This window comes from Ceratotherium simum, chromosome 26 (assembly GCF_057802395.1).
Source record: "Ceratotherium simum simum isolate JZ-2026a chromosome 26, ASM5780239v1, whole genome shotgun sequence".
NCBI classification, from domain to species: Eukaryota; Metazoa; Chordata; class Mammalia; order Perissodactyla; family Rhinocerotidae; genus Ceratotherium; species Ceratotherium simum.
This window is the reverse complement of record NC_141925.1, coordinates 9,891,750-9,913,535: the sequence shown is the minus strand read 5'-3', so window position 1 is coordinate 9,913,535 and position 21,786 is coordinate 9,891,750. Positions and strand designations below refer to the sequence as shown.

At 48.5% G+C, this 21,786-nt stretch overlaps 1 protein-coding gene across 6 annotated transcripts in view; it reads left to right on the top strand.

Annotated features, from left to right (window-relative positions):
• Positions 1 to 1,807: 1,807 nt before the first annotated feature.
• Positions 1,808 to 21,786, top strand: part of LITAF (lipopolysaccharide induced TNF factor) — a 35,600-nt gene continuing 15,621 nt past the window's right edge. The window contains exons 1-3 of one of the 6 annotated variants that reach the window (XM_087416968.1): positions 8,273 to 8,297; positions 12,626 to 12,773; positions 13,858 to 14,107. Coding sequence is in view for 1 of the 6 variants with exons in the window: in XM_087416965.1 (XP_087273091.1) it covers positions 1,814 to 1,832 (19 nt within the window). In the remaining 5 variants the exon portion in view is untranslated. Of the gene's footprint in view, positions 1,833 to 7,768; positions 7,794 to 8,215; positions 8,298 to 8,468; positions 8,946 to 9,230; positions 9,329 to 12,625; positions 12,774 to 13,857; positions 14,108 to 21,786 lie in introns of those variants that run through there. The other 5 variants (XM_087416967.1, XM_087416969.1, XM_087416965.1 and 2 more) reach the window with 5 other exon arrangements.

Here is a 21,786-nt window from a genome sequence, read left to right as displayed (position 1 = left end):
GCAACACACGACAAGGCCTGCCCTCCCAGAGCTGGCAGTCTAGCTGGGGGGACAGACATGGAATCATGAACATAACGTCGTTAATTAGAAGGTAGTCAGTGGTACAAAAAAGTGGGGGCAGTGTCAAGAGGCCGAGGGATGGCTGTAATTTCAGATAAGGGTCAGGGTGGGCCTGGTTGAGAAGGTGACATTTAAGCAAAGGCTTGAAGGAGGGAGCGAGCCATGTGGATACCTGGGGTGCCAGTGTCTAGGCAGAGGGAACAGCCAGTGCAAAGGCCCTGAGGCAGGACTGTGCTGGAACAGCAGGGAGGCCTGTGTAGCTGGAGTGGAGTGAGTGAGGTCAAGGGTGTTTGGAGATGAAATGGGGCTTAGATCACATAGGGCTCTGGAGGCCTTAGGGAGGGCCCTGATGCCTCTCTAGACTGTGAGGAAACTGAGTCAGGAGATCAGGTTGGGGGTGGTTGGTAGTTTGTACATGAGTCATGAGTACATGAGTGTATGTCATGAGTACAGTCACTGGGCTGGGACCATTCTTATCACGAGGTTGTGGCTGCTGCTAGCAGATGAAAACTGATTCCAGCAATAAATGGGGACACGCTCATAGGCCTTGTGGGTTTTTGTTCTGGATGGAAGGGGAGCTGAACAACAATAGCAACACAACGGTAATAATAACAGCTATGAACAACTGAAGCCTTACTGTGTGCCAGGCATGGTGCCCTTGCCGAGTTCATCTCATTGTCATGGCCACACTGGGAGACGGCAGGACAGCGGAGAAAACGGGGGAATATGGAATTTGGGGCTGGTGAGGTCCTGTTGCTGGGTGAGAGCCAAGAAGGGGACTTTGGCCCAGGTCTCGTGACAGACGCGAAGTCATCACCACTGCTCAGACCATTTCCTCAAACCGAAGGGGCTGACCGTCCGCCCGCCACCCCAGAGCTCTGGTCAGACCCTCTGGAGGTTGGGCAATTCCAGGCTGCCCTGGACCCACAGGCACAGCCCCTGCCTGCACTTCTCCTTCTGGCTGGGAGAGAAACCGGCCTTGACCCAAGCTCTGCAGCTGGCGCCAGGCGCCCAGAGCTGGTGGACAAACACTGGTGTTCAGATCCAAATTCCAGGCAGCACAGAAACAGCTCAGCAGTGGTGCGCCTGGGAGAAAACCCCAGACAGGGAAGCTCATTTGAAAGTCGGATGGGCAGGTGGCACCGGTGTCTGGTGTGCAAGTGACAGAGGACCTCGTGGGTGCCCCGAGTGGGAGGAGGAAGTTGCCCAGAGACCCCGGATGGATGGGGCGAAGTTGACAGACTGTTCCCTTTCAGACGGGGAGGGCAGGGGCTTGCTTCAGCAGAACTGCTTATTTCTGTTTTGTGGATTGAGGCTCTGTAGGAGACCATTGGAGGGAAAGGCTCTGAGATTCAACAGCTTGAAAGACACAGGTCTGTGTGTTCTAGAAGGCTCGAAGCTCTCTGTGACCTAGTGGCTAAACACGGACTTGGAGCCAGGCAAGTGGAGTTCAAATACCACTGTTACCATTACTAGCTGTGTGACCTTTGGCAACTTGCTTAACCTCTCTGGCCCTCAATTGCTACATCTGTAAAGTAGAGATGATAATACTTCCCTCATAGGGTTGTTGGGGGAGCAGTGCCTGGTGCACCATGTGACTGTGGGTTAGATAAATATGATTCCCGGATTCATGCTCCGCCCACCCTACCCTCCTCCCGCCCAGGGCTGTGGAGTGGATCTCAGAGAATGAAGCTCTTCTGTGCCATGAAGACATGTGTTTCCTGGAGCCTAGAACATTGAGAAAGAGCCAGTGATGACTGCAGAGTCACAGGGTACTCGTTTATTATTGATTTATTATCTATCTCCCCTGCTCCCAACCAGAACATAAACTCCAGGGGTACTAGGACCTTGCTCTTTATTTTGCTACCCTAGTCCTCGCCCCTGGAACAATCTCAGCCCCCAGAACATGTCAGCTCAGGGAGCGGACAGGCTGTGTGGCAGCCTCAGGAGTCAGCCAGACCCCATTCAAATCCCATCTCCAGTCACCTTCTTGCTGTGTGACTTCAGGCTTGTTACTTAACCTCTCTGGGCCTCAGTTTCCTCATCTGTAAAACAGGAGGGTTTTTGTCAGGAGATAATGAATATAAAGTGTTTTGTCCAGGGTCCGGCCACCAATGGGGACTCAGCTAGTGTTTCCCGTCACCATCGCCATCATCATCGTTCTGTATTGGCGGCTCATTCTGCATCCTTGGCCCATTGCTGTGGCTTGCCTATGTCTTGTTAAATAGAAACACAGGCGCTGGCTGCTGATGCCACGGCCCACGGGCAGAGACCAGGCCCTGCCCGCAGACTCGGGCCTCCTGCTCCGGCCAGGAGCAGACCAGGCGGGTAGCACTGCCAGATAGAACAGAGAGCACCCAGTTCAATGTGAATTTTAGACAAACAACGGGTGATTTTTTCAGTTTAAGTATGTCCTGGGCAACACTGGGAATATATTATACATCTGCAATATTTGGGGCCTACTTACACTAAACAACTGCCTGCTGTTTATCTGAAATTCAGATTTAACTGGGCGTCTCGTGCTTTTATTTGCTGCGTCTGGCAAGCCTACCAAGGCCTTTCTCTGCCCCTGAGCTCAGCTGGGTTGGGCTCCATCTTGGCAGCAGCAGAAACAAAGGGGTTATCTGGGCCAGGGCCCCAGCAAGGACAGGACACCAGGATCTGGGCAGAGGGTGGGGGCGCAATGTCAGGCAAGCCTCTCGTCCCTCTGGCCTCAGTTTCCCCATCTGCCTAACTCCCCAGTAAGAGTCTCTGTGGCACAGGGCTTTGGGGAGAATGAATCACGTGACGTGTGTGGGAAACGTGTTTTGGAAATGGAAAAGGTGTTATGGAAACATTAGTTACCAGAATTCCTTGTTATGAATAACACAGACCAGTCAGAGGAGGCTGTTTCTGGCAACTGGGTTCCTTTTTTGAAAATTCATTTTTTTTAAACTACAATTTGTATTTGTCCTTAAAACGTTAGAACATGGAATATGGAGAGTAGCAAAAGGAGAAAAAAAATTCTCATCACTCAGAGACAACTATTTAGAGACTTCTTTATCTTTGAAAAAGTGTGAAGCCTTTTTCCAGGTGTGTGTATGTACTTTTTTTTTTCTTTTAAACAAAAAATGGGATCATATTCTGCGTTCTTTTAGGCAGCCTGTTTTTCTCCCCAGCTGCAGTCATTTCTGAAGTGTCAGAATACACCAGAGGAAGGTTCTCCCTTTCCGCCTGGTCCGCGGGATTCCAGGGGTATAGAAGTGTGTGTGTCCTTCCCAGATCTCCTTTCGGGCCCTTTTGGGTTACACGGCTGCAAAGTCTTCACTGGGAAGAGACGCTGTCACAGATGTCATGTAAAAACTGTGTGGGCCCCTCCTGCTGTGTCCTAATAGAGCACACAGGAATTATCTGGTTTACCTTTTTTTCTAATTGAGATAAAATTCACGTAATATAAAATTTAACATTTTAACCTCTGCAATTCAGTGACATTCAGTCCACTCAAAATATTATGCAACCATCACAATTATCAACTTCTAGAACATTTTTAGCACCCTCAAAAAGAAACCCCATTCCCATGAGTGGTCACTCCCCATTTCCCACTCCTTCCAGCCCCTGGCAACCACTAATCAGCTTTCCATCTCTACAGATTTGGCTATTCTCCAAATTTCATATAAATAGAGTCATATGGTATGTGGCCTTTTGTGTCTGGCTTCTTGCACTGAGCATCAAGTTGTCAAGGTTCATCCATGTTGTAGCGCGTGTTGGTACTTCATTCCTTTTTACGACCAAATAATACTCCATCGTATGGATTACCACATTTTGTTTATGCCTCCATCAATTGATAGACATTTGGGTTATTTCTATCTCTCGACTATTGTGAATAATGTTGTTATGAGCATTCCTGCACAAATTTTTGTTTGAATACCTGTTTTCAACTCGTGTGTGTGTACCCAGGGATGGAACAGGGGCTGCACCATTTTACATTCCCACCGGCAACGGACGAGGCGTCCAATTTCTTCACATCCTTCCCAGTACTTGTTATTTCCCATTACCATGACCCCACAGTGTATATGAAATGGTAGCTCATTGTGGTTTTGATTTGCATTTCCCTGATGACTAATGATGTTGAGCATCTTTTCATGTGCTTGTTGGCTATTCGTATATCTTCGCAGAAATGTCTGTTCAAGTCCTTTGTCCATTTTTAACTTAATTGTTTTTTTTCTGGTAAAATATACAGAACATAAAATTTACCATTTTAACCATCTTTAAGTGTACAGTTCAGTGGCATTAAGTACATTCACAATGTTGTGCCACTGGCACCATTATCCATCTCCAGAACTTTTTTAACAAAAGACTATTTTTTAAAAGCAGTTTTAGTTCATGGTAAACTTCAGAGGAAGGTACAGAGAATTCCCATATACCCTCTGCCCCCACACATACATAGCCTTCCCCATTATCAACATCCCCACCGAAGTGGTACGTTTGTTACAACTGATGAACCTACGTTGACATCATGATCACCCAAAGTCCATAGTTTGCATTAGGGTTCACTCTTGGTGTTGTCCATTCTTTGGGTTTGGACAAATGTATGACATGTGTCCATCATAGTATCATACAGAGTATTTTTACTGCCCCCAAATTCCTCTGTGCTCTGTCTATTCATCTCACTCTGACCCCCTCCCCAATCCCTGGCATCCACTGATCTTTTTATTGTCTCTATAGTTCTGCCTTTCTCTAGAAGTTTTTCATCATCCCAATGCCCATTTTAAAAATTGGGTTTTTTTTTTGTTGTTGAGTTCTAAGAGTTCTTTATAAAATCTGGATACTAGACCCTGATCAAATGTATGATTTGCAGATATTTCTTCCATTCTGTGGGTTGTCTTCTCATTCTCTTGATAGTGTCCTTTGATGCACAAAGGTTTTTGATTTTGATGAAGTTTAATTTATCTATTTTTTCTTTTGTTGCTTGTGTCTTGGGGGTTATATTTAAGAAACCATTGCCTAATCCAAGGTCATGAAGATTTACACTTTTGTTTCCTTCTAAGAGTTTTATAGTTTTTCCATTTTGAGTTAATTTTTGTATATGGCATGAGGTAGGGATCCAACTTCGTCCTTTTGCATGTAGATATCCAGTTTTTCCAGCATCGCTTGTTGTAAAGACTCTTTCCCCATGGAATGGTCTTGATACCATTCTCAAAAACCCTCTGATCACAGATGTATGAGAGTGTATCTGGACTCTCAATTTTATTTCATTGATTTATATGTCTATTCTTATGCCAACACCACATGCTTTGATATACCGTACCTTTGTGGTAACTTTTGAAATTGAGAAGTGTGAGTCCTCCAACTTTGTTCTTTTTCAAGAGTGTTTTGGTAATTCGGGGTCCCTTGCAATTCAATATGAATTTTAGTATTGGCTTACCTATTTCTGCTAAAAAGGCAGTTGGGATTTTGATAGAGATTACATTGGATCTGTATATCAGTTTGGAGACTATTGCCATCTGTGATGGTTAATTATTTATATGTGTTGACATGGCTAGGCTATAGTAGCCAGTGATTCAAATAAACACTAGTCTAGGTGTTGCTGTGAAGGTAGTTTGTAGATGTGGTTAACTTCTACAAGTTGACTTTAAGTAAAGGAGCTTATTTTGGTAATTTGGGCCTCATCCAATCAGTTGAAAGGCCTTAAGAGCGAAAGTGAGATTTCCCAGAGGAAGAATTCCTCCTATGAACTAGAGCTTCAGTTCCTGCCCAAGAGTTTCATGTATATTCTATCTATCTATCTATCAATTATCTATCTATCTATCTATCTCATTTTCTGGTTCCATTTCTCTGATAGAACTCTGACTGTTGTACCACATGAATGTCTATTTATTTAGGCCTTCTTTAACTTCTGTCAGCAATGTTTTGTAGTTTTCAGTGTACAAATCTTAAACTTCCTTAGTTAAATTGCTTTCTGAATTTCCTTTTTTCTTGTTCCCTGCCAGTGTACAGAGTTGCAACTGATTTTTGTATGTTGATCTGGTGTCCTGCCACCTTGCTGAATTTGTTTATCAACACTAACAGTTTTTTTTATGGATTCTTTAGGATTTTCTATATTATAAGATCATGTCATCTGTGAACAGAGAGTTTTACTCCTTCCTTTCCAATCTGGAAGCTTTTTATTTCTTTTTCTTGTCTAATTGCCCAGGCTAGGACTTCCGATACAATGTTGAATAGAAGTCGTAAAAACAGACAGCCTTGCTTGTTTCTGATCTCAGGAGGAAAGCATCCAGTCTTTCACTGTGGAGGATGACGTCAGCTGTGGGCTTTTCATAGATGCTCTTTATCAGGCTGAGGAAGTTTCCTTCTCTTCCTGGTTTGTTCAGTGTTTTTATTATGAAAAGGTGTTGGATTTTGTCAAGTGCTTTTTCTGCTTCTATTGAGATGATCATGTGGCCGGTTTATTTTTCTTCCTCTGTTGGAAGTGTTGGGTTGGAAATTCGATCTCTGTGGTTTTTTGGGTATTAAAAAAAGTTACAGTTTTACAACTCTCCCCATAAATAATCACAAGCTCACAGCCCAGTGTGTTTAGGACAGATAAAAACAAAGCCAGCTCCTGTTGTGGCTCAGCAGTTGGAGGGAGAAAAACAAATGAGGATGTGGTGGTAAAAGAAAGAAATTCACGTGTGTGAGTGCTTTTCCTTCTATAGAGGGGAAGAAGAAACACACAGGGCTGTTTCTTGAACATTTTGCTTTGACAGATTTTCTGTAGGGCTCATGTCCTGCTAGCGATGGTCTATGATACTCTGGTTTAATGTCAGGAAAACAGGTCTTTTTGACCCCTGAGAATGGAGAATGGCAGAGACCAAGCATAACCCAGCTTCCTCTATAGCTTTAAAACAATAAAAGGTTGGCCTCATTAATAACAGCTACCTGGCAACTCCCATGCTCGGGAAGACTTTGAAATCCCGTCCTCCAGTTGAGTAATACGTTCACAGCTGATGGTAGCTGGGGCAGCGTGGCAAAGGTGGTGACAGCTTTGGATAGGGAGGGAGGGGACAGTTTGCTGTGGGACCTTGGGCAAGTCACTCTCCCTGTCTGGGTCTCAGTGTCTCTAGGGTCTCAGTGAAAAGGCCGGGGATTCCACCACCAGAGGAGTTCTAGGATCCAGACCTATGAATCCACCACAGGGCTTATAGGCTCTCCACCCAAGTGGCATTTCTCTAGATGGCCACATTAGGGATCTGCCCGTCTCCAGGACTTTGTACTCTTCAAGCCACACAGGCTCGTTAATGCCCTATAATGACTTCCCAGAGGGCCCTCTGGATCAGGGCTGCTGTTATGACAGGAACAGGCAAATGGGGCTCTTATCAGATACGTAGACAGCACCCATTTACGGGCAGAGGGTTGAGAGGATGTTGAAACAGAAATTACTAATTTCCAGAGCTTTCAGAGATGGAGTGAGACAGTACCTAGGGGCACGGGCCACCGTGGGGGCATGCAAAGTAGGAAGACAGATGATAGGTTTTATTTAACACTTAAGGTGTGCTAACCCCTTTGCCTGCATTATGTCAGTAGATCTTAGGAGATGGGTACTGTGATGCCCATTTTACAAACAGGAAACTGAGGCCCAGAGACACTGGGTGATTTACTCACAGGCAACACGGAGTGTCTTGGGCTGTCCGGATGCGTCTGAACGTACAGAATTGAGTTATGGGGCGAGAAGGGTCGCCCTCCGGAGGACAGGGAGCACGGGATCCCAACTCGAGGTTGGTGGTCCGTTGACTGAGAGCGGGAAGAAGGACTGCCAGATGGAGGACCCAGGGCAGTGGGGAGAGCAGGGGCGGGAATCAGGAGAGGAGGGTGAGGGGTGTCCGGGGCACGGACCGGGGCTCCACGTGCAGGGGCAGAATCCGAAAAGGGAGACACCAGGAGGCGGCGAGTGGGGGGCTCCGAGGTCAGCGCGAGGGTTCCAGGAAGTGAGCGGGGCCTGGGGTGTACGCCGGGGGTGACCGCAGGGCAGTGGAGATCGCAGGGGAGGAGGGGGCGGGCAGGAGCGGGGGCGGCTCTCCGGCGGGTGTCCGGCCGCGCCGGGCGGGCGGCGGGCGCGGGGCCCGGCAGCGCGCGGAGGCGGGAGCAGCCGGAAGCCCGGGCGCCGCTCCGCCCCGGCCGGTCCAGCCCGCCCCGGCGCCGGGCCCTCCTCCGCGGCCACCCCGCCCGCCGCCCGCGCGCCCCGCTCAGACCTCCCGGCTCGACTGGCGGCGCGGGCGGCGGTGAGTGCGGGGCGCGCGGCGGGGAGCGGGGGCCCCGCGGCGCCGCCACCTGCCCGGGGCTCGGAGCGGGGAGACCGGGGCGTGGCGCGGGTGGTGGCGGCCGGGGACCCCGGCGGTCCCGGGGGTCGAGGCGGAGTGAGGGCGTGGGAGTCCGGCCCGGGCCGGGTCTCCAGCCTCCCGGCGCTGGTCCCGGCCGTGGGACAGGCTGGGTCCCGATCCTGCTTCCCCGAGGGGGCCGATCGCCCGCGGACCGCGCGCGCCAGGGTCGTCGGGCCCCTCCTCGCCCGCGGTGCCGCCCGCCCCGGAGAGGACGCCCCGGGGCTTTTCAGGAAAGTCGCGATTCGCTCTGGTGGCAGCGATCTCAAAGTTGACATGTCCAGAGTCGTCAGCCGGGGATTCAGAAACAAAAACAACACGCACAAAAAATCCCGACGAGTTTCTGGACGCTGGTCCCAGAAATTCGGCGTCTAGGGGCCACGGCATCTGCGTTTTTGCCCCTGCCCCCGGGGTTCCACGCAGGATCCAGGACCGCCCTGGGCGGATGCCTGTGTGGACACCCGGGGGCCTAGGGAGCCCCCAAGAGGTGAAAATGCGGGACTCACCGCGCGCGCAGGGAGCCGTGGCCATGGCTAGACCCCTCCCCACGGGGTAAGGTGGGCCCGTGTGAGCTCTGGGGGTGGCCTGGACCCCGTCCCCTGCCGGCGCAGGATGGATGCTTCGGGGAACCTGTGGCAGAGGTGGACGTCGCCCCTCCTCTCTGCTCTTCAGATCAGTTTGGATCTGGACAGTGGGGTCGGTGTGGTGCCCGCAGATCCTGGTCAGGGCCAGGGAGAGGAGGTGTGGGGGGAACGAGCGTGTTCTGGAAGGGCCATGCATTCCAGGGATCGGGCCAGTTGGACTTAAGTAGTTTTCTAGTCGCTTTTGTGTTTCCAGATAGTGAGGCTGATGTCGTTGCCTGTTGGACTGTGCTTTGGTGGTTGGGAAATCCACAGTTTCTGGAAGCCACAGGGCCTTCCCACCTCAGCCATCAGGTTTGACTCTCCAACTTGTCTTCTCAAGGGAAATAAATCCTTTCCTTGGGCCAGTGACCTGGTGCTGGTTGAGGGGCTGCCTGGAACACGGGTTGGCCCTGAATTTCCCCTGGGGCCCTTTTAAGGAAACACACGGTTTGCATTGGTGTGTGTTGACTGCCCTATTTCCCTTCCTACCCCCACCCCCAGTCTTGGCAGGGCGACTTTTATTTTTTTTATTTCTTTGTGAGGAAGATCAGTTCTGAGCTAACATCTGCCAATCTTCCTCTTTTTGCTGAGGAAGATTGGCCTTGGGCTAACATTCGGGCTCATCTTCCTCCACTTTATATGGGATGCTGCCACAGCATGGCTTGACAAGCGGTGCGTCGGTGTGAGGCCGGGATGCGAACCTGTGGACCCCAGGCCACTGCAGCGGAGCGTGCTCACCTAACCGCTTGTGCGGGCTGGCTGGCCCCAGCAGGGTGACTTTTAAAATAGAACTACTTTGGATGCTGTGTGAAGAGAGGCATGAGCTGGTATCTGGGACTCCACTATTGTTTGGTGTCATTGTAACTGGATCAGAAGCCAGAGAGCAGGTGACTTGCCCTACCTGGCATAGAAGAACAATCATGTTGCGCTTGGCTTTCCTCTCAGCCTTGCTCTGGGAGCTGAAGGTGCACCAAACTCTCTAAGAAACATTTGTTGTAGATCTACTATGGGAGAGGCCAGTCTTCCTTCCCTCTTTCCTGTTACTTTAAGGCATTAATAATAGATGTTTTTATTCACATTTGAAAAAGTATCCTTGTAATGTTTTTGTGGATTAAGTGAATCGCTGATTGCTCTGAGGCAGAGGATCAATTTCTTAAGTCTCTAAAATACTAGATTGAAGTGATTCTCTGTCTTTGAAGTCAACTTCCCTTTGTGTCTTCACTCTCTTTTATGAGCTGGCTGTGGGGAAATAAAATGCTCCCCTTTAAAGGGCACAGACGAAATGGCTCCTAGTCCTGAGGGGTGTACGCTGTGGGTGGAAAGGGGAAACACACACAGGTGGAAAAGCCAGTGCTCACTAATGCGTGGGAGGGGCTTGAGAGGAGTGGAAAGGAGGGAACTGTGAGCCTGGGGCCAGGTTAGGGGAGTTGAATAGAAAAGCAGAGGCCTGAGTACCTGTGGCAGAAGGGACCTGTGGACATGGTGGGCAGCCTTCCAGACGAGCGGAAGGGTCTTAGCAAAGCTTCAGAGGTGGCACAGACAAGCCCGGGGTTGACAACAGTGAGAGGGGAAGCGCTGAGAGGGAAGGAGCTGGAAGTCATTTCCAGCCTGAGTTAATTTTCGAGGAGATCAACATGTATGTGCTCTGTTGCTGTTAGCCATTCCTGCTGGTCGGAGGCCTGTATCACGCTGCTCTGGGAATGGGCTGGTACCCTGCAGGGACTTAAAATTCTCCCCCCCAAAATCAATCAATCCAAGCTACAGTGACAGTGGGGAAAAGGGGATCCATAGGAGAAAGTCCTAGTGTGTTGGCACGGCCACTTGTCCTCTTTCATTTTCACTTTTACTGCAGTAAAAATAGCCCAGTGGGCGGGGTGGTCCATCCATCAGGCAGATAGACCTCCCAACTCGGCCTTTCTTTGGTACAGATGTGTGTGTCTTTGGTGCCCGTTTGGCTGCCTGTGGCGTGTTCTGAACTTGGTTGGTGTTCACTTATATTGAAATTGTTATTTGAGCTCAAAGTGGGACTTTCCTGGGTCCCCACAATTTCATCTTGTTGTTGGAAGGTGAGTTGGCACCCTGGGCAGCCGTGATAACACTTCCGTGACTAATGAAGTTGCCCCTGGGCTGCGCACTGTTTCAGTGAAGAACTGTGTGTAATTTCATAGGGTTTAAGGCATGGACAGAAGAAAGGCAGTATGGAGGATGTCTGTGTTGTCATTCTCTGCTTGGCCCGTACTGGGTGGGAGGTTAATTCACCATCCTGAAAGCCGGAGGCACTTTTTTTTATCGATGTTAACTTCAGAGAAAATAATGATGGAGAATTTAAGCTGCATAGCTCCTGGAGCTTTAGAGTGGACAGTGTTCCTGGGGTAAATTGACTTGCCTTAACCTTGAATCCAAGGACGTTATTCATAGATGATGCCTTGATATTTTTAAAAGTTATATGACAGTTTGGAGGATCAAGAAGATCAGGCACAATCTCACTATGTGAACGAAACAGCTAGCCTTAGTTTTTCTTGTTGGGTGTCTTGATCTTTTCTTATGGTGCCTGTTTTTGTATGAAGTTGTAATCAGGGTCCATGCAATTTCGTCTCCTGATGCAGTCCTATTAATGTTCTCATTGCCCCGTTTCATCAAGAAACCATCATTCATGTGGAAACTGGGGATGTGGTTTCACCAGGAATCCAGAGTGAAATTACCCTCTCTGATTCTGGGGGAGCAGCCCAGCTCCCCAGTGGAAGCATTTTCCATTCCACAAATCACTGTAATTTGTAGTTACACCGCACTTGAACCTGGCTTTCAGATTGTGGTAACTTTACCTTTGACTTGTGGAACACATCGCTCTGCAGAAACAGACTGAATTCAGAAGATGCAATTTGAAAACGTTTCTTTGACGTATTTTTCTGTGAGCTTCCACATTTTTACTGAGATATACTGAATTTGAGTTTGTTTTGGGGTCAAATAGCCTAAGAACTATAGTGCAGTTTCTAATTTCCTTTCCTGAAGGGGCCTGGAGATCCCCCTTTTCCCTTGTGTCTAAATTCTGCCTCCTTATTAATCTAGAGTTTAAGAAGCACCATTTGCCTTGGATGTTTTCTGGAGCCATAGGCAAGTTAAATTCTATTAGGACAGAAACAGCGTTGCAGAATCTTTGTATTTTAAAGCTTGCTAGCCAGTGGCCCTCAGTGTAAGGATTTTGAGCAATATTCCATTTAATAAATGTACAAGTTGCATAGTTCCTTAGGGTTTATTGAAATCAGGTTTCACTATGCTCACATTATTGGAAAGAACATTTTTCTCCGGAGACCCTAAAAGACCAGATCTTTTTGGCCTTCCTAGCCGGTTCTCCACCTGTGTACCAACTAGGCTGTTTTCTTAGGAGACTTGGCAGTTTGCATGTATGCCCCTTTTTTGCTGAAGGAATGCCTTTTTTCCTGGGGTCATTTCTGTGATATATTCTCAGAGACGCTGCCCTGGGTTTCTTTTCTGGAGCTGGAGGGTGGGTGCGGGGAGTGGAATTGAATAATCTTCCTTTTTCTTCCCGCAAGAATTGATCTTAGAGGATTAAGTTGGTGATTGAAAAGCTGCTTTATCTTCTTTCTCAAGGCCCTGCCTGTTGTGCGTCGATCTGATGCTGAAATCAAGAAAACTTCTACGTGCAGCATGAGGGTGTATTTTTAGAAGACTTTATCACCCACGTGTGGTTGAAACCGCTCTGTGAGAGTTCGGAAATCTGCATCTGAAGGGAGGGGAGGTTTGTGGCTGGCATCATTGCTTTCAGCTTGGAGGAGTTGGGAGCGTCCTTAAACTTTAAGGCCTGACCATTATGCTTAAATTTTGAGATCTCTTTCCCTTTCTCTCTCTTTTTTTATTTCCCCGATTAGAAATATTAGAAACCCTCATCATCCTCCCCGCCTCTACTTAATCTTTGGTATTTAAGCAAAATACACTTAAAAAGTGTATTTTTTTAAGAAAGTATTTTTTTTTTTTTTGTGAGGAAGATTAGCCCTGGGCTAACATCCGTGCCCATCTTTCTCTACTTTATATGGGACGCCGCCACAGCATGGCTTGATAAGCGGTGTGTTGGTCCGTGCCTGGGATCCAAACCTGGGAACCCTGGGCCGCCAAAGCGGAGCATGCGCACTTAACCACTGTGCCACCAGGCCAGCCCCAGAATACACTTTTTAAAAATTTTGTTTTTTTAAAATTGAACTTGAATGCCTTTGCGTGAGGCCAGCCTGTTCCAGTTCGCCCTATAGTTTAATTTTAGATTTGCAGGAAAGTTGCAAAGTTGGTACTGGGGGTCCCATAAACCCCTCACCCAGTTTCCCCCACTGTTTACATCTTATATCGTCACCACAGAACATTTGGGAAACTGAGAAACTGACATTGGTACCTCGCTATTAAGCAAATCCAGACTTGATTTGGAGCACATCAGCTTTCCCACTGATGTCTTTTTCTGTTCCGCGGTCCCATCCTGGGGACCACACTGCATTTCATCGCCCTGTCCCCAGTCTCCTCTGGTCTGTTACAGTCTCTCAGTCTCTCCTTGTTTTTCATGACTGTTTTTGAGGAATACCTGTCAGGGATTTTGTCTGATGTGTTTCTCATGATCACACAGGGGTTATGGTTTTGGGGAAGAAGGCCACAGAGGTGAAGTGCCCTTCTCGTCACATCCCATCAGGGAGTACGTGACATCGCTAATGACGTCATCCTTCTCCGCTAGATTAAGGTCGTGTTTGCCAGGTTTCTCCGTTGTAGGATTTTTTTTTTTCCCCTTTTCATCGACTATTCTTTTTTTTTTTTTTTATAATTTTATTTATTTTTTTCCCCCAAAGCCTCAGTAGATAGTTGTATGTCATAGCTGCACAGCCTTCTAGTTGCTGTATGTGGGACGCGGCCTCAGCATGGCTGGAGAAGTGGTGCGTCGGTGCACGCCCAGGATCCGAACCCAGGCTGCCAGCAGCGGAGCGCGCACACTTAACGGCTAAGCCATGGGGCTGGCCCTCATCGACTATTCTTTAAAAGCAATAAATCCAGCCCATAGCCAGGAGAGGGAGGCTGGAGATTAAACTCCACCAGCCGGAGGTGAGAGAATCTGTGTGTATCATTTGGACTTCTTCTGTAAGGAAGATTTATCTTTTCCTTATTTAAAAAATACACACTTCTAAAGAGCCCGTGCTGTGGAGCTCGCCATCGTCTACGGGATACACACGCACTATGTATCAGCTCTGCAAGGGGGTGCTCTGCGCGTGGCTTTCCCAAAGCCCCATGGGGAATCCAGAGAGATGTGGAACACAGCCTTTCCCCTGGAGGGGTGTCGTGTGGTCCAGTTAGGGAAAGGAGTCTAACTTGCAGACAGGAAGCAATCAGGATGCACGAGGAAGGCATATGTCATCGAGGGCTGGATGGTGTGGGACGGTCAGGGGACGTGGGACAGGCTTTGAAAGAATGCCATGGGTAATGTTTACCACCCTCTCCTCACCTTATCCGTTAATCTTGCTAAAGGCGAGACTGTGGTTTTCTGTAATTTTCAAAGACATGACCGTTACAATACCTGCAGTCATCTGGAATTTAGCCAGAATTGAGGAAATAAACAAATACAAGACTCCCAAGTAATGCAGATCTTTATCATCCAGCCAGGTGCCCAAGCTTGTTATCTTACCCATAGGAGGCACCCAAGGAAACTAGTAACTCTTCCTTCACACAGAGTTCTTACACCCTGGGTTCTGGTTTCCCCGTCCTCAGAAGCTGTGAGGCAGCAGATGGAGGGAGCGATGGGGGCTGCCAGCAGCCCCAGGTCGGACCGTGGGCAGCCTGGGACAGCACAGAACCACAAGAAGCTGACACAAGCATTTTCTTGTTTGTTTATGTTTTAGACTTAAGAAGGCAGTGAGAAATATGGGCTCGATTTTAGAAAATGGTTAAGATACTTTTTGGGAGAGATGTTGAAAGAGACCGTCGATCAGAGTGAAGCAGCACACTGGCGTTTTCCCTGTGTGTAGACGTGGTCTGGGGAGAGGACCTCCCTGGCTGCGGGCCATGGGCCTTTCCTGTGTGTTTACCCTCCTGGGGAGTTGTTGGGTGGCTTTGCTATGGTTGGTTTCTCCTGGTATTCTGGGCTTTGAGGCTTATTTTTGGAGTCTGAACTCTCCTTCTTGGCAGGAGTTGAAACTTTTGGGGGGTTTTAAAGTCGCTCTTGGGCTGCTGGTTAATTAAACAGAAACCTTTTGTAGGGTCCTTCCCCAAAGGTCCAGCTTGGTACCCGCCTCGCCCGGGCCAGGCCCTTGGTGGTGTGAAGGCTCCCGTAACCCAACCCCACCCTCCTGGTCAACCATTGTTTGCCTGCCCACAGGACACAGGTGTGCCTGCTTCTGTGTGCTCGGCCACGCTGTCCCCTACCTCCTGTTCTGACATTGCTCATGTACCCTAGATCCTCCACTTACCTTGGAATCTGGACTCAGTTTCCCCTTTGTGTCTGCTCCCACATCTCCCCATATTGGTTAACTTTGCCTCCCTTAAATGGGTTCGTTAAGGCCAGTGAGGGAGGGTCTATGTGTCCCCAAACCCTCGTCCACTGTCAGCCTTAAGAACCTCCCTCATGAAAAGTGGATCATAGCACAAAATGGGAAGACAAGAACTTGATGTTGGTGAAATAGGATGTTATTTGTATAAATTCGGGGATGATATAGTGGGAGTTGTAGAATGTTCAATGCTCGTCTTCTCATCAAACAAATAATCAGAAGCTTTAATCACTCTGCAAACATTCAGGGAGGGCTGAGGGCCAGGTGCTAGGCAAGGATGTGAGACAGAGTTCATGGGACAAAGGGCAGTGATGACGTCATTTCACCCAGAGGCAGGAGGACATGGGAGGCTACGGGAGGCCAGCCTGGGGAGGGCAGATAGGGGTTTGCAGAGAAGGCTTTTTTTTTCCCACTAAAAAAAAAGAGATTTAATTTGTTTTATTTCAAATTAAATTAAAATTTTAATTTATTTAATTATAAGTATGTTATAATTAAATATATTAAATTATAATAAATTATAAAAGTATAAACTTAAGTTATAATTAATAAGTATATTTTATTTAATTTACAAGTTTTTCCCCCACTGTCCAAAAGTAGAGTGTTCCTATGAAACCTTTGGTAAGCTGAAATGGCATAGAGCAAAGAAGCAGTTACTGTTAATTTATATGGGAAAAAATTTTGGCATTCCCAGACCCAAAAAATAACCTACCAAGTCATTTATAACACATAAAACCTAAAACCACACGAACATATAGTGAAAGTAGGAATGATATGATGAATACACAGCCTATAGAAAGTAGAAATAATGTATGCACAGTGGAGTTTCACTTACCCGAATCGAGAAGACAGGAGCACGCTGGAAGGCTGAGGGGGTGGCAGTGATGATGGTGCTCTAGGCTGAGTCATCAGAGATTGGGGTGTGGGAGTACAGGAGACTGGAGTGTAGGAGAGAGGAAGAGGGTCCTCTGTGAACATCTCATCAGGGCAGGCAGGTCACTAACATCTACACCTTTTTCTATGTCTCCTGCCTCAATGTCAAAAGTCGGGGTTCGTTGTCTGCTGTGGGTGACGAGGAAGGCTTCAAAGACGACGGTATGCTTGACTGCTTAGCCTCTCTTAACAGCTGACTGCAAAACAAACGCTGAATGCTATTTTCGCCTTTTTTCATGAAAGTGAAAATCATCTTCAGATGTCTTTGGGTTATTGAAAACAGGTACTAATGTAGGTCTTTAGTAAAAGAGGAATAGTGTAAAGTGAAATTTCAGATAGTGGTAGAAACCTGTATTTAATTTTCTTAACTTAATTTTTTGATCATGTGATATTGCTATGGCTCAACATACAAAAGACCAGCAATGGTGTAGGAGTGAAAAGTGTTCGTCCACTGCATCTGCCAGCCCACCTCCCTCCCCTGCGTACAGGGAGCCGCTGTTGTCAGTTTCTTGTGTACCTTTTTGGAGACATTTTGTGCATATTAAATAAGGAAATATGTATATCCTCCTTCGTCGTACACAAATGATGGGCTACTGTTGGGGCTTTTTTCACCCTATGATACATCTCAGAGATAACTGATTTCTGCCCATAAAACTCTGCCTTGTTCTGTTTTTTGTTTTTTTGTGAGGAAGATTAGCCCTGAGCTAACATCTGATGCCAGTTCTCCTCTTTTTTTTGCTGAGGAAGATTGGCGCTGGGCTAAAATCTGTGCCCATCTTCCTCCACTTTATATGGGATGCCACCACAGCATGGCTTGACAAGCGGTGCGTGGGTCTGCGCCCGGGATCTGAACCTGCGAACCCTGAGCCGCTGAAGCGGGGCATGCAAACCTAACCACTGTGCCACCGGGCCACCCCCTTCCTTGTTCTGTTTTGATGGTTGCATACCATTCCCTGGTGTGGACAGGCCGTAACCCATGGCCCAGTTCCCTGCCAGTGGACAATTAGGTGGTTTCTAGCAACATTGCACTGAATACTCCTATGTGCTCATCATTTATCACTTAACTATGCAGGGAGTTATCTCTAATACAGATTCCTAGAGGAGGAATTACTGGGTCAAAGGACTCATGCATGTTAAATTTTGATAGGTACTTCCATTCGGTGAGCCTCAGTTTACCTTCCCACCAGCCCTGGGTGACATCCGCACCCAGCCCAGCTCCATGTGCCACCAAACGTTTTCTTCTTTGCTAGGGTGAAAATGGCAAATCTAACGATGGGTCAAAAATATCTTGGTATCAGGTCTGGGTTTTTTAAAAACACAAACCTTTTATTTTAGAATAGTTTTAGATTTACAGAAAAGTTGCAAAGTTAGTGCAGAAGTCCCATATACTCCATCCAACTTGCCCCGTTGTTAACGTCTTACATCATCATCAGAGTGTATTTGTCACAACTAGGAAACTGACATTGGTACCTTACTATTAACCAAACTCCAGACTTTATATGAATGTCACCAGTTTTTCCACTGGATTCTGTCCAGGATCCAGTCCAGGATTCTTCATTGTGTTTAGTTCTTACGTCTTGTTCTCTGGTCTGTGACTTTTCTTGTTTTCCATGACCTTGGCAGTTATGAGGAGTACTGCCTGGTCCCCTGTAGAAAGTCGCCCAGCCTGGGTTTGTCTGATGTTTTCTCATGATGAGCCTGAGGGTCAAGGGTTTTGGGGAGGAAGACCACAGAGCCGAAGTGCCCTTTTCTCACTCCCTCATATCAGCAGATGTGTGATGTCCACACAACTTCTCGCTGACAGTATCAAGCTTGACCATCCGTCTCTGTGTCCTTTTAACTGCATCTCCCCACTTTGGAGAGAGGAGCAACTTTTCGTAGGTGAAGATGCCGGGGAGTTGTCTAGGGGTGGGCCACGGTCAGCCTGATGGGTGTGGCGTTGAGGAGTGGGGGACCATGGGAACTGCGTGCAGACCCCCGAGTCCCTGGGGACCTGGTGTGGAAGGGCTGGTGTGGAGCGAGCCCCTGAAGGACGTGGAGGTGCAGGGCCGGGCCAAATGAGGAAGTCCTTTCAGAGGAGGTGCCTGCAGCCGCGGGACGGGACAGGAAACAGGAAGTGGGCTTGGAGGGGTCGTGGTTGAGGGAGGAAGGAGGCCGGTGGTGGGGGGTGAATCAGTGGACGAGTAGCGGGAGCCAGAGGGGTTGAGGACCAGGGCTGAGGGAGAAGGGGCACTTCGTTTTTACATTTTAACGAGGAAAGATTTGAGCCACCTTAGAGATCTCAGGAGAGGGGCTGGCTGAGAGGCGGGATTGGCAGGAGGGGACATGATTGGAGCAGAGTCCCCTAGGAGATGGCAGGCCATGCTGGGATGGCCGCATTCACAGGGTTCAAGTGAAGTTTGAGCCAGACAAGGGCTCCTTCTGAGCCGAGGGTGAGTGGAGAGATGCCTGGGGATGAGGGTGGGAGGCTGAGGGGCTCAGGTCTCTGCTGGGGGGCAGAGGTGTGGGCACTGGGGGCCCCCACTGTGAGAGTGGGGAGAACCCCCTTGAGAATCTGCAGGGCCGGTCGGGATCTGGGCCATCACCTACGAGGCGGGGTGTATGGGGTGTATCTGTTTCCTACGGCTGCTGTAACAAATTACCACAAGCTCGGTGGCGAAAATAACACAAATTTATTCTCTTAGAGTTCAGGGGGTCAGAAGTCCAACACGGGTGTCACTGCCTAAAATTAAGGTGTTGGGTTTCTCCTGGAGCCCCAGGGGAGAATCCCTTTCCTTGCCTTTTCCAGCTTCTAGAGGCCGCCTGCCTTTCTTGGCTCATTGCCCCTTCCGCCATCTTCAAAGCCAATATCGTAGCATCTTCTCTCTTCTCAGGCCTCCTGCCTCCCTCTTATAAGGACCCTCGTGGTTACACTGGGCCCACCGGGATAATCTCCCCGTCTCCAGGTGCTTAACTTAATCGCAGCTGCAGAGTCCCTTTTGCCATTTAAGGTAACATGTTCACATATTCACAGGTTCTGGGAATTAGGACGTGGAGAAGTTTAGGGGGGCATTATTCTGTCTACCACATTGTGGGTAGGGGTAGGAGGGTCAGGCTGTAGGGAATTTAGACAAAGATGTGAATGTCTACCTGTGAAGCCGTGGGGGGTAGAGGCCCCAGAATGGGAACCCGAGGTGTGATGGGGTCTGTGCTTGGGTCTTCCGGCCTCTTGGCAATGAAACCTCTGTGTCACTGTGGACAGGTGACCCCCTCCCTGGGCTTTACTCTGCTTCCCTGTAAGTAATAGAACTAACGCTTTTAGAGTAACCCAGTGTTCTGAGCACATGCACTCGCTTCATTATCACACAGCCCTCTGACATGTAGGTACTATCAGCCCATTTTCCAGATGAGGAAACCGAGGCACAGAGAAGGAAGCAACTCACCCAAGTTCACACAGCCTAGAACTGGCAGAGTTGGGATTTGAACTGAGGAAGCTTGGTCCCAGAGTTTTCTGCTCTTCAACATTCAACTTGCCTTAACATTCCATCCTCTCAGTTTTCTTTTGGCCGTTTCCATTCCCCTCTTCATGCCCTGCCTGCTCATGTTCTTCTGTGTTTTCTCTTTTCTCAGAGTAACCGTGGGTATTCAGTAGGCCAGGCTGAGGTCTCGCCGTTCCTGCTGTGCTCTGAGAGATGGGTGGCGCTCACTCACTCTTGTAAATGACAGGAACACACAGGTGTTGCTGAAAGTCCCACGTGTGACAGTATCTTGGGCACCAGGCAGAGACGTCTCCCCCCATGACATCTCTGAGCTCAGTGGCTGTGGCCTCGGTTTCCCCACCAGCTCAGTTCCTGATTGGATTCTCTGCGAAGCCCTTTGTGTCTGGTACAGTTGTCCAAGGAGAATTCTCATTGTTGGGCATTCTCTCTCTGTCTCCTGTCTTCCTTTCCCTTTGGGCCCTGCCGGCCTGCCTGTTGGTCATTTCACTGGAAGAGGATGGGGTGGGAAGGAAGAATGACCCGAGGCTCCTTAAGTCTCTCATCTGCCTTGCCGGTTATAAATGAGACTGAGGATGGAGATACCTGCAGAGGTGTGGGCTCTCCCCTTTCCTGTGCACACGTATCAGGAGGAGTTTATGGCATCTCGGGGTACAAGCTAGTTACAGGCTCTGAATTTTCTTGACACCCATGAAAAAAGACAGATGGTCATTTCTGGGGAATGGATGACACACCACGCATCTTGAACAAGTGGCTTTAGAGCCACCCTAAGGACCAGGTAATGAACATGGAGTGACAGATATTTCTGAGTTTGGGTGGTGGCAGCGAGGAGCCTGCTCCCGAGTCCAGGTTTTGAATGGATGATGTGGTCTCAGGAAGCGCCCCTCTCCTTAACCCTCCTCCACGACCCCGACCAGAACCAGGAGTGTGGGTCTTGGCAAAACCCAGGGGTGCCTTCTGCAGGTGGGAATACAGCAGCATCAGAAACCTGCGTCGAGGAGAACTGAACCGATCTTGGGGTTCGGAGGTTGTGACTTTTTTTTTTTCCTTCTGATTTTATCTTGCTCGTGTTTGCACGCCTCCACACTTCCCTTTTCAAGCTCTTTCCACCCCTATTATTGTCCTTACATAAACATCTTCCTTGAAAAGCTTAGTTTTCTCAAGTTCTAAGCTGAGGCTATCCGGGTAAGACCCTCCGATTATGTCGGCTTCCTAACGTTGATGCCATCTAGGATGGGTCTCAGTGTCCTTTTTATACCTGGGTATTGTTTTCTGCAAACATCTGTTGAAGCATCAGGGTGACCAACCTGTCACAGTTTGCCTGGGACTTTCCTGGTTTAAGCACCCAAAATCCCATATCCAGGGAAACACCTCCGTCCCGGGCAGACTGGACACTGGGTCACCCTATGAAGCACCCAAGATGTTTTGAGCCTAGTTCTAGGTTCTGGGGATGCAGATTTTAATAAATTTCAATCTTTGCCCTTACAGGGCTTACAGACTGATTAGGAAGACAGACAAGTCAAGAAAAGTACTCTGTGACAAATACAGGAGAGAAACACGTGTGGGTAACAGCTAACATGTCCTGAGTGCTCACGTGTCCCTCGTTGCTCTGGTGCTTTTCACAAGGGGATTCGTTTAATCCTCCCAGGAACCTTAAGAAGCTACGACTGTGCCATTTTACAGATGGGAAAACCGAGGCACCAAAGTCCTGCCGTGGGGCGTGGGGGAGCTGGATGTGACCACAGGCGGTCTGGCTCTGGACCCTGCACCCTTGTTTCTGAACTGTATAGAGAGGTTAGGGGAGGAATTACTTCTCCCTGGGGAAGGCCAGAGAGAG